General features: G+C 41.2%; 1 protein-coding gene across 4 annotated transcripts in view; it reads left to right on the forward strand.

The window, feature by feature from the left end:
- NKAIN3 (sodium/potassium transporting ATPase interacting 3) overlaps positions 1-16,275 on the forward strand; it is a 369,009-nt gene that overhangs the window by 324,356 nt on the left and 28,378 nt on the right. For 2 of the 4 annotated variants that reach the window (XM_081117404.1, XM_081117406.1), the window contains exon 5: positions 2,622-2,682. The exons of 1 other annotated variant lie outside the window; for it this stretch is intronic. In XM_081117404.1, the coding sequence (XP_080973530.1) occupies positions 2,622-2,682 (61 nt within the window). Of the gene's footprint in view, positions 1-2,621; positions 2,683-4,058; positions 4,138-16,275 lie in introns of those variants that run through there. One more of the 4 variants, XM_081117405.1, reaches the window with a different exon arrangement.

Consider the following 16,275-nt stretch of genomic DNA (forward strand, 5'->3'; position numbering starts at 1 on the left):
ATAACATAATTCATCCATTTTGCTACTACCCTTCTCTTTGCAAAGCAACTGGAAAAGACCCAAAGTATCAATCATCTCAGTCACACTGGATAAGAGGAGACACTTGATCTGTTGGTTGTCACTGGTCGAGCTCTTTAGGGTTCAAAAGATATCTAATTTGTCTATGTTTGTGTCACTAGAACTCGTGTTACCTGAACTCATTGAACTGTTTTTCAAGCAAAAGGTCATCTTCAAAGTCAGTTCTCTAAAGGAGGGCATACACATGCAGAGAGGTACATAAAATATTCCAAAATGGAACATGTGTATTGAAAGGAATGAACAAGATCACCTGTGGGAGCAGAGGGAGACAATATTACTTCTATACCTATTTATTTTATCATATCATTTCCTTATTCATATGTGGAATCTAAAAACACAAACTCAGAGATACAGAGAACAAATTGGTGGTTTCCAGCGGGGAGGGGCTTTGCAGGAGGGTGAAATGGGTAAAGGGGTCAATTGTATGGTGATTGATGGTAACTGGACTTGTGGTGGTGATCACTTGTAGAGTATACAGATGTCAAATTATAATATTGTACACCTAAAACTTATATACTATTGCATACCATTTTATCTCAATTTTTTTAAAAGTCCAGGCCAGGCCAATGCAAACTCTCCTCTACTTAAACTCTCCTCCTCAGCCTGGGTCTGACTTCAACTCGCAGATCAGCTGTGAGGGAGGGACCCCTCGCTGCTTTCCCCTCTTCTCACTCCACTTCTCTCTTTAGGGTGATTCCAGGGCCAAAGTGAAAGAAGAGATGGGGAACAAGGTCTTACATGGCTGGTTCAGCAGTAGTCTAACAGGAGGTGCGCTCTGGGTATAACAGATTCCAATTGCAACTCTTCCTTTTGTGGGTGCTTCAAAAACCCACCCCAGCCTGTCTTTAGGACCTCACCTGTTTCTCCAGATGGCCAGCCTCTCTGGTAGGCCACTTGACACTCCTACAAATCTTCTGTATACCAAGTAGCAGCATCGTTCTTCTGAGGCCACCTGCCCCTGGCAAAAAGCCCTCTGAGTGTCTGGGGTCCCACTCCAGACAGCGCAGCCAGCTCCCTCCTAACAGCTTACCTGCCAAGCTAAGGACACACATACCCCCAACCTGCCATGCCTTCTCAGCCCTGTCTCTTCACATTCTTGTCACCAAAAGCCCATTTAGCCACAGCGCCTCAACTTTTGACGTCAACAAGTGTGAGTTAGGTGCCAAACACCTGTGTTTCCTGTGTCAAGATCCCCATGTTTCTGGTTCCCTGAAATACACCCTCACTTGGTTTGAGATAAGATGCACCCCTTGGGGTGAGAGGACCTTTCTGGACTCTGACAACTCTCGCTATTTAAGTCTTCTTGCTCTGAACTTTCGCCCTCCGAGGGACTTCTTGGCCTTCGTCTAGACAGTCTAACGGTGGGTTGTGAGTTCAGAGTCCTCACCTACCTGGGCAGTCACGAACACCAGATATATTATTCTCTGTATTTGGCCTTTGACACGGGACTATGAGAAAAGTTTCCTTCCCAATGTTATTTTATAAGGGGAAGGAGGAACACACTTTAACAGTGGAGAGAAAGGCAAGAAGACAGACTCTATCACAGCTATGGAGGTACCTCTTTTTCATCAAAGTACTGGTCTGAGTAATTTTAGACTAAACTAGGTTCAATGACAGTTTTGTCTTCCAAGAATTACAGTGTCACTGGCTCCATAGAATAAAAATTGTCTTCTCAGTATAAGTGGGGAAAAAAACAACACAATGTGAAAAGCTAGAAAGCCTAGAAGACCTGCATTTATTCTTTTTTTTTTAAAATATATCTTTATTGATTTCAGAGAGAGGAAAGGAGAGGGAGAGACAGAGACAGAAACATCAATGATGAGAGAGTCATTGATCGGCTGCAGCCCGCAACCCGGGCATGTGCCCTGACCGGGAATCGAACCCTGATCGCCTGGATTCTAGGTTGACGCTTAACTGCTGAGCCACGCCCGGCCGGGCCCTGCATTTATTCTTTTAACCACCAGTATCTAAAATATAAATGATCTCTCCTATTTTATTTTATTTTATGACTAATACCTGAAAGTGAATGCATTTTATTATGATATAATTAACAAAACAACATGGTATTTAAATAGAATTTACATTCTCCGAGCATTTTAAATAATTAAGTAGATGATTGGTCGTTAAAAAAATTATGACTAATATATTTTGATCCCTTTTTTGGTTATTAAACATTAAAATAGTTGTAGTAATAATGAATGCAGCTACAAATTGCTCTATAGTCAAAACTTTAAAATATATGTTCTGAATAATCTGTGTGATCTTAAAATATAACACCTGTAAATCCCAAATCAAAATCTAAGTGAAATATCTAGAAATTGTTTTTTTCCCATTCCTGTATACTTTTTTTAGAAAGCTATTAAAGCTGCATAGAAATTTAAAAGCTCGTTAAAATCACAGCTATTATGCAAAACCAAGATTTTTCTATTACAAATTCATAAACGATTCTACTATATATTCTTTATCTATTGGATTATATAGGCTCTTTAATTGTGGACATTTGGATTAGAGTCTTAAAGTACGTTTTTTCCTCTCCTTTGCAGTTGGTTGGTTTTGTGTACGCCTGTTACGTGATCAGTATTTTCATGGAAGAAGAGGACACCTGTAAGTATTGCTATATCTCCCTGCGGGTTGATTTTAGATGAGATATAGCTTCCAAACTAATCATTCTAGGGCTATGAAATCATTCCCGTTTGGAATTTAAAATGACTGAACTCACCATAGTAAAGTTACAATCAAACATTTACAAACCAAACTGCACTCAAATCAGATGGCACTGGGTATTGCAACTCTCAATCCAAGTTGTGTGGGAAGCTTCCCAGAGACACAGAAGCCTACGGGTTTGCTGTCATATCATGTCTTAGTAACTTTTCATAAGAAACCTAAACAGTATGCTGAGTAGAAAATTCAGGGTTGCTTTATCCATCACCAACTGTAAGTATGCTGGCTGACTGCAGAATTTTGAAATCTGACTAATAATAACAATAACATCAATACAACAATAGCAAGCTCTGTATGTATATAAACTATATAAAATGCTCTGAGAAAACTAAAAATGACAACCTTGAAGGCAAGATATAAAAAACAAAGAGAGAGATACTGAAAAGTGAAGCAATCACATTTTAGCAGAACACTCGAAAAAAGGCATATATGACCTAAAGTTATGTAGGTAGAGATTTCGCAACATAGGTCAAGCACTGGCATTTCTTAAGCACCTACCTGCAAATATACAAGTCATTTGTTGGCACAACTCTGTTATGGGCTCATGTAATACCAAAGGAAATTTTAATTTGTTTAAAAATAATAATTATTAGGCAAACAAACCACACCCAACCATATCAGAGGTTTGATTATATCATTGCAGTTACTGTCAGAGCTGTGAAGTTGACTAACAAAATAAGGGTCAGTTACTAGCTAGCCATTATAACTTTCTAGAACACAACCCCAAAGGGGTCTGATGAATGCTTCCCACCAAACAGATGAAGTGCATGATATATAAACTGGAATCCAGTTGACCATAAGCTCTTGTCTCAATTTAGTCTACCAAATGGAATAAATATTAGACACTGAGATGAAACCCACCGGCAGTGAAAACATGCAGACTGCATTTTATTTTTTTATGCTTGCTTGGGGGTATTTTTTTATGCTAGAAGAGCTAGAAAATTTCTGACATTTCAAAAGTGCAGCTGTAATGACAACACTTCCTACTCTGAGGCTAAGGTCAAAAAGCCGATTCTTGGTGCCCTGGCCATATGCTCAGTGGTTAGGGCGTTGGCCCTCCCATGGAAGGGTTGTGGATTCGATTCCTGGGCAACGGCACATACCTGGGCTGCAGAATCACTCCCCACTCTCAGTTGGGGCATGTGCAGGAGGCAGCCAGTCAGTGTGCCTCTCTAATTGATGTTTCTCTCCCTCCCTCTCTCTCTCTCTTTCTCTCTCTGTACCCCCCCCCCATTCCTCTCTCTCTCTCTGAAAAGCAGTGGAAAAAATATCCTCAGGTGAGGATTAACAACAACAACAACAAAAGTAGATTCTCGGGAGTTCCATGAGTAGTTAGTTTCACACTCTTATGTTAATGTACAAAAAGTCAGCAGCCTGCCTCCAACTCACAGCTTAAACAGCTGGTTGAATATAACAGCTTTACCTGGAATCAGGACCAAAAGGAAATGATTAAAATTGGGGATGAATAAATACTTCAAAAAACTGAAACCATGAATGATAAATCTCAACTAAATCCCATACTGAGCAGGTACTGAAAGGGCCCTCTTCCTTTTCCTCCTCGAGTTGGTTGGAGGCTCTCAAACAATGCTAATGCTCCCTCCTGCCTCATTGTGTGAGAAAAGGCAGAATAATCGATAATCTTCTTTATCTAGTACAATAAATATGGAAAGGACTTTTCTTGGAGACCTGTGATTTTAAGCAAAACTGGAAAATGCAAAATGACATGCATAATAAAAGGCTCATCTAAATTAAGTAAATGTTTTTTGACCTTCTGTTAGCCTTCTCTTAGAGTATTAATGTCAGTGTATATAGATTGTATGATACTGGCAGATATTATAGCTCCATTGACTTTGGTGTCTTTAATTAGCTTAAGTTTCTCTATAGAAATCTCTGAATCAGCTATTTTAATGCCCATCAAACTGGGATTGAAGCAGCTGCTAGCAGCCTATTCCATTAACGGCTTAATTCTAGTGTTTGTTATTGGGGCCATGCATTAAGTTACCAAGAGACATCTGGATATAGTAGTTGCGTTACCATCAATTCAAATAATACTTAGAGTCAGAAAGAGTCTTGTGTGCTCAAAACAAAGTAAACATGCCCTAGACCAACCTGACATGATAATCTGCTGGAAGAGAGATGACAGTGAAAAGCAATCGCAAACCTTTTAGCCTGATAGTTCTCAAGCAAGGGTAATTTTATATTTTTTATTGATAGAAGTAGGAATCAAAAGTGCACTTGTAATTGAATTGTCCCAGAGTCTCCAGAAGGCAGATGTGAGCAAAAAGAAATCTATGAAACCAATTGCAATGATCTCATAGACTAGTACAATTTGTGCCAACACATAGCTTTTTAGGTGCAACAATGGACTGCCCTTCGGATGTGACATTACCAACCCACAGCCAAGAAGACATGTCTTTTTAATTGTTTTTCCAAAAGCAAAACATAAAATAAGAAAACAATACTGCTAGCTTTCCAATTTGTCTAAGTACACTTCTGGAAAGCTTATTCTGAAAGGTAACTGCAAATATATAATGCAATGTCACAGTATTTTGGCAGACAATGTATTATTTATCATTTCCTAGTCCAACTAATGAAAATCTCTGCATTATTCAGAATGCAAAGTTAAGCCTTTCTCTTGGACTGAAAGCTGTCAGCCAGCCTTAAAATTAATAACAGCTACCTGCTTTTCTTCTCTGCACTGCTAAGTGCTTCTGTGGGACTAGCATTTCAGTGATGGACATTTATGAAAGGTACTAAATGCTTGAGGAAACATTTATTTCCAGCCACCCATCTTCTGAGTTATTTCTCAGCCTTTTTTTGCTCACTACTTCCTATAAAGACCATGATTGCAGGTCAAAGACAACGAAATAGAAAGCTCACAAAAGGAAGAGTGCTGATAGGTGAGGTCAATATTGTATATCATTCATTCTAATGAAAAAGCTTATTTATATCTCTCTGTTTCTTTGTTTATTTCTTTTTAAAATATCTATCAATCTCTATGAGCACTTTTGTGAAACCAGGATTCTTGGAATGTATAATCATAAAAACCTGTCAGCATCTTGTTTGTGAATCATCTACTGCTGAAAATGAACTTGTGGGCTTGTTACTATCTTGTCAAGTTAATTGAAAAGAATGTTTTAATTCAGGGAAGGCTGGAGATGAGGCAAAAGGTGCTGAAAATTGCATTAATTTTTATAAATATTGCCAGACTTTTTCAGAGGATCTGTTGCTAGCACTATTCCTTCTGATGTTAGCTTGCCAATTATAACTGGGACAGCTATTTGGACTCACAAAGGCCAGTGTGGGTTGTATATGTTGAATGGTGGGAGGAAAGTATATTGAAAACCCTAACAATTTTAAACAGGAAATGAACTCCCCACATGTGGGTTCAATATTTTACATTGAACAGCTCAAAGTAGCTCTTTGTACAGCCATCTGACCCTTGTTAGTATACTTTTGGGGAACTTTGCAGGGGAAGGAATCATGTCTATTAGAAAAATATTCCATATCTCTACTGCTCCTTGAGGCTTCCTACAGGCTATTGGCCTGTCTACCCATGAGTTTCTTTTAAAAGAATAAGGTGATATTACCATAGTAATGATGTGAATTGGATATAAAAAATAACCCCTATCTCCTCCTAAGAATTTAGCTCGGTAATGTATGGAGAAGACGTAAAGAAGTAGAGTGACCCAAAGGCCAGGCAGGAGGGTGAATGGAAAAAGCAGCAGAGTGGATGATCCTCTGAACCTGTGCTCGACTTATTTCTTAATTAACACGATACCCTACTTGTAGAGGATGGGACTCATGCCTCACCCACCCTAGAGTCCCAGGACTTGATTCAGTATCTGGAACATTAGAGGAAATCGGTAAATATTTACTGTATGGAATACTTAGTAGGGGAAATGTTCCCATATCTTTACATGTCTCATCTCTCATCTCTTTCCTCACTCCTTATGAAAATTTAAATGTCCCATTCCCTGCACTGCACAAAAATCTGATTAATTCACAACAAAGTATAAATGGTTTGTGCACTTATATTCCCTGGAAATTTTCATTGGCTACAATCTGTGGCCTGATTTGACAGAAAACTGACACCAACAAGCAGACAACACCTACACCCCAGGGGGAGGGGGTTCATTGTCTGTTTCCACTTGAAATTGGACTTTAGAAATGATTTAAATGAAGGTGGTCCTAACTCTGCCAGTCTCTAGCTCTGTGCCCTTTAACAAGTCACATCACCTGTTAGGGGATCCCAAAGGCACTCAGCAATATGGATGACGCCCCTGTGGCTGGGAGGTTATCTCAAAGTACAGCCAAGTGGCTCACATTTTCTTCTTCATTCATTTACGAATGGCAAATGGTGGCAGCTGTTTCAAAACATCCTGATGTCTCTGCTCCAGATTAATAGTCGATGGAGTGTGACGCTTTGCCTCACCCCTAAAACAAGCCCTCTTCACAGGTGCCCGCCTGGCTCTCTCTGCCCGCCTGCTTCGGACAGGCGGGAGCTCTCAGTTATCACTGTGACCAACAGCCCCAAGCTGCAATACCCGTCCTTCCCTGGACAAGGAGGGATGAGGGATCTGCCATCCAGATGGTATGGAATGGAAGGTGAGGGATTTGGGGACCAGATGTGATTACGAGGGAGAAGAGTAACAAATTCAAAACTTCGCACCCTCGTGGCACCTGAACTGCACAGTGAGGAAACATGAGCTGTGAGGATTTTATGTGGATCCTGTGCAGTGGTTTCACTCTGGATGATTAGTGGGGAGATTTAGAAGCCCAGCAGGCGGAGCAGCTGACAGCGTTCTGGCAGAGTCCCCTGTGTTTCCACTTTAATTCTAAATTCAATACCTTTATCCCAGCCCCACGCCTACCCTCCGCAGCCCTCCCACTAGGCTAGTCCTGCCAGCCGCACTGCAGATACGCTGACCCCTCATTCCTACACCTGTCCCGACGCTGCCCACTGACACGGAGAAGCACAGGCCTGCGTCCCCTCTCCCTGAGACAAGCCCACACTGTGACAGGTGAGCCGGCCACCCTGCCCTTCGATCCTCTCCCTCAGCCCTCCCTGGTTAGGCCCTCCCCCAGTTCCCGTAAAACTGCAGGCTTACTCTGTAAGCCCTGGAGCTGAGGGCCTGGGACCTGGCAGGTGTCCTCTTGCGGGCTGGGCTCAGCCAGGCACTGGGGGCTGCAAGGGGACCCGGGACAGCTCTGGGGGAAAGGCGAGCGGCTCTGGCAGTCCTGCAGCAACCAGCACCTCCGCAGCTCCCTCCTTCAGGGCAGCTCAGGGAGCCCCAGGCACGTTCTGAGGCTTCTGTGCCTGGGGGACAAGAGCCCTGCTCCCTCCCCGCAACTCTCTAGGCAGGCTCCTTGCTGCCCTGGGCCTCGGTTTCCTCCACGCCGAAGGTTTACACTGAGTGTGCAGACCCCAGTCGGGTTACACAGGGACCCCACAGGATCCTGAGATACTGCGATCGCAATGTGGAATGTGAAAGAGCCTGTTTAAAACAAACAAACCTGCGGCCTTAACTCTCCCTGCCCTCATTCCAAAGACTTTGGAGCCCCTACTCCCATTTTAGGGGCAAGAAAATGAAGCCCAGAATGGGGGTGGGGTTCTTGGCACCCTGAGACTGTCACAGAGAATGAAAGCCCAAGACATGGATTCCCTTCAGCTCCCAGCCTCTCTGCCATTGGAACTACCTTCATGTATCCACGGTTTTCTTTCTTTTCCTCATGTGGCAAAAGAGGCCTACATTCTGTCCTGTGGCTTTTGTGGCTTTTGTGTCCACCCCTCCTACATATTACGGCTCCTTGCTTGATTAACTTTTCTCTCTCTCTCTCTCCTTCTTCCTCCCTCCCTCCCCTCAACCTGCCCAGTTTCTTCCTCCCATTGGACCTTTTCCCTCCGCTTATGAACAGAGTCACATAATAAAAGGCATTAGCCAGACTCCCCTCCTGGAATGCATTTAGCTTCCCTGTCTCTCATCCCGCTTCCCTTCACATCCATACTTTCCTCTTTTTTTTTTTAAAATAATTTTTTTTCAATTACAGTTGACACACAATATTATATTAGTTTCGGGTGTAGAGCATAGTGATTAGACATTTATGTAACTTACGAAGTGATCACAATAAATCTAGTACCCACCTGACACCATGCATAATTATTACAATATTATTGACTATATTCCCTATGCTGTACTTTACATCCCCGTGACTATTTTAATAACTGCCAATTTGTACTCCTTAAGCCCGTCACCTTTCTACAAAGTAACCCAGACTTAGTGTTCACTTTCTCACCTCCCATTCACTGTCAGCTTGCTGCTGTCTGGCCTCCTGTCCTATATTATCACTGAAAATGCTCTCTCAGCGGCCGGCAATGACCTTCTAATTGTCAAAATCACTTAGATCTTATCGAGCTTCCTTATAACTGATGGCTTCGGTCACTGTTGACTGCCCCCTCTTTGAAAAATTTCCCTTCTGGCTTCCCAGGCAATCCCATCCTCTTGGGCTTGGCCAGGCAAGCCGATCTCTTGAATAGCATTTATTTTATCAATTAAAAATTATTTCTAATACCCTGATGCAAATTAAGCAGATTTCTGATGCAACTACAGGTAACAAATTTTGAATACTTGCTCTGGCTACCTTTGGAGTGATGATTTATCAGTAAGTCCTTAAAATGTGAACTTGCCCTCTCCACTATATAGCTTATACACACACTGTTACAATGAAGCATTTAAAGTAAAATCAGCCAATAAATCAGAAGCATTTCAAAGTAAGACCAGACAATAAAACAGATGTTTATCCCTTTTTGATAACAGAATGGCACATAATATTCTCAAGAGCTATATTCTTGGATCATATATTGAATGGAAACCTAATTTTAATTCCTTCAAGAAATGTCACAAGTCACCAACAATAAAAAGTGTATATGGAATACTCATTTTCATGGGCGTTATAGTAAGTACTTTATTAACCAGAAAAAAATAATTTAGTGTTCTTTCTGGGAGCAGTATTTGAAACTGGAATCTAAGTGAGAAGTATGCAGAAGTATTCACATAACCTGAATGCCAACATGCAATAAGGAAAATCATATGTCCCTCCTCCCAAGTTGTATGTACAAAGTAAGTTAATTCTAAATTATACCTAATAGCCTTCTGGTTTTGTCCACATTTTTTCCTCATGGAAGAAAACAGGATCTCTGTCTCTGTCTCTGTCTCTCTCTCTTGCTCTTGCTCTCTGATTGTAGGAACAGAAAGTCTACATTAGAGTTCGTGATGTATCTCAAAGATAGCTTTCTTTACTACATACAGTTCCATCAATTGCAAAACTTATAAAGCTCCCCAGTCCTTAATTTTAGAATAGCCTGTGTCAGAGACTAGCCAGCTATTCACTAAACCCATTCTTTCTTCTCGGAGCAGCTCCCTGCAGTTAGGTGTCCGCATGAAACTAATTTCTAGATCATGGAAGTGAGCAGAAGAGATACACCCACTGCCAGGCCTGTTCCCTAAGTAACTTCCCCATATGGTTCTCCACACTCTTCCCCTTTCTACCTGGTGGATACAGACAAGCATAGAAGCTTTGGTAGCTACTTGTTGGAAATGGTGGAACCACAATACTGAAGGGACTTCAGTCACTGAGCCATTGCTTGGAGGAGAGTTGACCACATACCTTGGGACCACGATTAGTGCCTTTGAGGTGCAAGGCGCTAAGGAGGACCTAGGAGGGTATGTCAGGGCCTTCCCAGAGTGCAGCCCCTGCAGTAGAAGTGGGCAGGGGCTCTCCTACCACTGAAGGGAGTAGAGCTTTTCAGGCATTCCACAAATGCACAAGTTCCTCCTGTGGGCCTGGAAAAGTCCCTTGGAGGAGATGGCACTGAAATTGAGACAGAAAGGATGGAAAGGAGCCTATGGGGTGAGTGGCAGGAGGAGAGCATTCCTTACAGAAGGAACAGCAAGAGTGTAGGGAATCACTTCTTGGAAGAAGCTTCCAGAAAAAACAAAGGGTTTGACTTCAGGGGCAGCTTCATACTGGACACTCTGGAGGATCAAAGGTAACCTGGACTTTCCTGGCCTGTTGACTCTCACAAGAGTAGTGAATTAAAAGGCAGATTGTAGTAGGACTTAACTTTCAACCTGTGTTCAGCAGGAAGGCTTCGTGAAGATGAAAAACATATCACTTAACACGCTGTGAGAAAAGATAGCGAACAGCTTAGACTTTAATATTCTGTTTTCATTTGTTCTATATTTGCCTCATTTTTTTTAATTTATTTTTTATTTATCTTTATTGTTGAAAGTATTACAGATGTCCTCCATTTTTCCCCCGTGGCCCCCCTCCATCCGGTTCCTGCCCCCCCCCCAGGCCTTCTCCACACTATTGCCTGCGTCCATGGGTTATGCATATATGCTTCTAAGTTCTTTGGTTAATCTCTTCCCACCCCCTTTCCCCCCTTCTCTCTGAGATCCCTCAGTCTCTACGATGCTTCCATGCCTCATTTTCTATTCATTCACCCACATGTTTATTTGGAAAAGTAAATGAAGTGTTTCTTTTTTATTGAAGGGAAACAAAGACTGTAGTGACTAGTCCTGGAGTTGAAGCCAGGGTGTCATACTGATTGTTTTCCTCCTAACTGAGACACCAGAGACACAGGAAAACAGGTGAAGGCCTGCATTTCTTTAGAACTTTGTTGCTGCATATTTTCTTTCTTTTTTCACATTTTGAAAGCAAAGTCAGACTTTAATGATCAGTTTTCTGCATCTTGGTATTTTTTTTCCAAGCAGAAGCCATGTTTTTGTTAAGATACTACATTTCAATGGGCTATTCTTTCCTCTTTAGCAAACATTCCAGAGTGGTAGGTTTTAGGAGGAGTTCCAATTTATTGCTTCTGGTATCCAATAACCTTGGAACGAGTGTCTGTCTCTGTGCCCCGAAGGCCATGTTATTTCAGAAAGTTACAGCTCTTAAAATCGTTCTCTAATAAAAGCAAGTGCCACTAATTCTAAGTAAAGTGAGCTTTCCAAATAAGACCAGCTGTGAACATTTAAAAAAAGAAAGAAACTTCAACAACAGGAGTCCGCAGTGAAAACTGTACATAGATGAACTTTCTCAGGTGTCACTGCACATTTCTGATGTCCATGAAAGAAACTTTTCTGCACTGAAAATTCTATTTGTAGTTATTCAGGGTTTAAATCACTATGCAATTTATTAAAGTGATTTTTTTTTAGCCCATTTAACAGAGCTTTTTATAATAGTTGGTGGAACAAGAGGAGATCTTATTTGATACTCTTCAAATACAACTAATTCAGCAACCCACACCACCAGGTCTCAGATGACATTAGATTTGAGTAGAAAGAACTTACTATTAAGAGTTTCTATTTGGTTGGTGTTATAATTGCTAACTCTCTAAAATATTTTAATGTCTTCCCACGTGCTCAAAGGCACTTGTCATCCTGTTTCTCAATACTTTGGTGGCATTCCATTTGCTTCTTTCAACCATATTGCCTCAGAATTTTGTATTCTTTCTGTATTCTAGGTAGGTTACCAATTCTTGTAGGTATTTACACTTGATTGGATTCTGCATTTTTCTCATATCTCTTCTTATTCTGAAGTCAACAATCTGTCCAGATCCAAAAGTATTTATAGTCCAAATCTGTATTAGTGTTCCACTGTAGATCTTTAGACAAGCTTAAATAGCCAATCTTTTATTGATTTACTGATCAATTCCTTCAAGAAGCAGGTATTGAAAGACTTCTGTGTGTCAGACCGCAAGAATACAGAAAAAACAAGACTCTGTCCCTTTCCTGGGAGATCTTACATTCTAGTAAGTGAGCTGGCTACGTAAATAACAACAGAAGAATGAACTGCAGACAGTGGTCTGTACCAAGGAAATCAGATGCACAGAAAAAACAAGCAGAGGCTCTGCTCGTCTGTGTCTCAGCGCACCAAGCACACTGCTCAGAGTGTGGTCACAAGGTCTTATATGAAGCACATTACATCTCTGGGAAGGGAACAAAGAAGATGCATTTTAAATACCGCAGGGGAAATGTCAAAAGAGCTTGGGAAAACCATGGAGTATTCCGAAGGCCTGGAGGACGCCTGGGTTACACGGGAAGAGATGAGTCGTTGGGTATGTTCAGGTCACTAAGTGAAGGGTGGGACCAGTCTTTCAGGGACCTTGGATTGTGTCTTACACCGGTGACTCCCAACCATTTGATATCTTGGCACTCGCAGAGACAGCTAACATTTATAAGGCGCTCTGTGGTGAATAAATTACCTTTCTCCCAGTAAGAACTGACTGGACCAGAGGGCTAGCTACCCTAAGCCTCGCTCAGCCAACACACACACACACCCCAAAGAAGGAGAGAATCGGTATCTTGTCACATTTGTGTATCTACTCAGGTCACACCGGTTGGGATGCTGTGCTAGATGATGTGGAGTCAATAAATGGATTTAATCTGGAAAAGAATATGATTGGATTAAATTTTCACAGAAGGAGAATAGGATTTATAAAAGAGATCTCCGAAGAAACGACGCTTCTTTTTTGGATGGAGATTGTCCTAGGAAAGGGAAAGCTGAAAGTAATAATAGAGGCCATAAAACAAAAAGAGAAAATAATAGTCAAAGGGGAAATATCCAAAACTGTAGAAGCCGACAGTAAAAAAAGGAATTATAGAGAGACTTCAAAGTCAACATGCTTGCCACTTGATTTATAGAACAAGGTAAAACATGGGCTAGGTTTAAGTGAGAATGATAAAAATATATTGGAGGGGGGAACTGGATAACCAAGAAAAAATATATTACATAAGGAAAAAGTTGTAACTGTTTAGACAAACTCATAGAACTGTTTTTAGCCCTTACCTTTCTGAGCATTGTTTTTCCTCTCAGCCATTTTATTCTGCTTTATTGGCCCCAAAGAGATTTTAGAAATTCATGATTCCATTATTTAAGTATTATCCACCCTTGGAAGATTTTAAGTGGGAAGAAACTGTCAGCGCTGATTACGGGAACATCTGATTCACAGATCCGAACCCACGAGAGGAACAAAAGCTAGAAATGCAGCCAAATAAAAATGAAAGGGCGCTTCAAAAATAGAAAAGGGCGGTGTGATCGGGATCTTTTTTAAATCTTGTTTTCTCTAGAATAAAATGTTCTTTCGAACAAGCCCAGAGGTAGTGACAAAATGGCCTTCAGCCACCAGTGATTCTGAACAGATGGTAATTGAAAAATTACAAAAACTTTGCAAGGGCCTTCATGAAAAGCAACCCGGCTGACAGCAGGCAGCCATCCCGTCGTCCCTCGCGAGGACTGACTGAAGGGTTAAGCTGATTCCGCTGCAGGAAAATGGAGCACAATTTGCACAGGTTTAAAAGAGCTGAGTAACTTTAAAGAGAAGAGAAAATGTCCTGTAAGAGATGATTAAAGTAAGAAAGGGGGAAGGGGGAAACTAGCTACTTTCTTTCCAAATATGAGAAGATAAAAACTATGAAGTGCATGTGGGAGCCAGCATGTCACAGGCACCTTTACAGGTGCAGTGTGACTGTTGCCACTCAGCGGGAGGAGAGAAGTCTTAGTTGATTACCAAAGCGGTCTGTGGGGACACACTACTAACCAGGGACAACCAAAGACAAAATACTAAAGACAGCCCATGGGGTCCTTACAGAATAATCAGAATAACAGTATCACTGCATCGAAAGGAACTGCACTGGAGACATCAGGGGGAAAGTGCCCAGAGGGGGTGTATGACCTGCAAAGAATCCTGTGGGGAGACTTGAAAGGCAAGAAAAAAAGAGAGCGACTTGCACTGGGCCTTTCATTTGCCCCGAAGGGGAGCTGGCTCAGGGCACACTCAACACCAGCCTCGGACAGAGGGAGAGCCTTGCTTCTTACTTGACACTTGGCCCCGCAAATTCTGCTTCCCCTGAGCTTTATTTTCTTTCCTGCACTTGCCCATAGAAGGTGAAACCTCCGACTTCAAAACGTGATGCATTAATCAATTTCCCCTCTTCCCAAGTAGCTACTCTCCACCAAATATGAGAAAATCAAACTCGACACAAGTTCAATACAGGTTCCTCAAGGACAGGCGGTCTTCTGGAAACTAGGAGGGAGAGAATGTTGGAATGCCGGCAATTCATTCTCCTCAGCTGAACAAAGCCTTTGAAATTTTGGAAAACAGTAGGTCATGGGAATGTGTCATCAGAATAAGGCAAACGTGTCACTATGTCAATAACAGTCTGCTGTTTGCTGCAGCTTTCATGCCCCTGCGCTCCATGGTCATGTCTCACCTAGGGCAGCCACACCCGCAAGGCAGTCATTGTCGTCTGGCAAAATTCTGTATGGCCATACAATGAAATTTGAAGAATCCACCATTATTAAAGTCTGGCTCAATAACATGTAAGAGAAGATGATACAAGACAAATGTCGTGGGTATAATTATAAAAAAGCAAAAATGTAACTTCCCTTCTTTTCATAAAGCCTGACTTAGGTTTTCTTCCTCATGGTGGTCACCTCCAGGAAAACTTTCTCAGCCACATCAGGCGATTCGGAGGTCAGTGACGGGGTTGTGAGGGGTAGGGCTGGGCATCCACGCCTCCCAGCTCCCCTGCTTGCGTCCATTGAGCTGTAGAGTGGCCCCACTGTAGTCTTAGCTGTCAGGCATGTCTTCTTCTTGGCTGTGAGCTCTCCATGTTCAAGCTACAGTGAGGCCTGGGACCCCAGACCAACTTCTGAGCACAATAACTCTGCTTCACACCCGTCTTCCATATCACACAAATGTCTCTTGTACCAACCCTGACTCAGACCATACAGAGAGGGGAATTTAGGAAACATAATTGCAGCTTAGATAATATCACATGACAAAAATCACTATAATATTTAATAATAAAACTGAGGCATTACTCATTTGAATATATCCCATGGAATCTAAACACGATAGCAATTTAATATCCATAATCATCCATTTAAAAAGTGCTTAAAAAGTTTTAATGAACAGCTGAAAGTTCACATCGTTCCATTGTCTTTTTGAACTTATATCTCCATTAATTACTTCACCCATGAAATCATTTCAGATGTAACATGTTTATTCTTAAAAGTTTTTCTTAGTCTCTCATACATTTCTGCAATGAGAAATTACTTATAAATTAGAATTTTATGCTTAATGTTACTTTTTAATAAATAAAGGTTCTTAATTTGTATAATCCAGTTATCAATCTTAAGTCTTAAATTAGGAACTCTCCTGGTTTATTCTTCAAGACTGTCTTAACTAATCATGAATCTTTGCCTTTTTATATACATTTTAAAATCAGCATTTTGATTAAACTGCTGAAATTTTTATGGGGATTGCTTTGAATCCATAGATTAATTGATCCACAGATCAAATTATATCTTTATAATATTGACTTTCACAATCCATGAATGTTTTATATTATTCTACTTGCTTAAGTAATCTTTAATTTCTCTCAATATATTTTGTTCTATTTAGTT

The sequence above is a fragment of the Miniopterus schreibersii genome (genome assembly GCF_964146895.1).
Source record: "Miniopterus schreibersii genome assembly, chromosome: 17".
Taxonomy (NCBI): domain Eukaryota; kingdom Metazoa; phylum Chordata; class Mammalia; order Chiroptera; family Miniopteridae; genus Miniopterus; species Miniopterus schreibersii.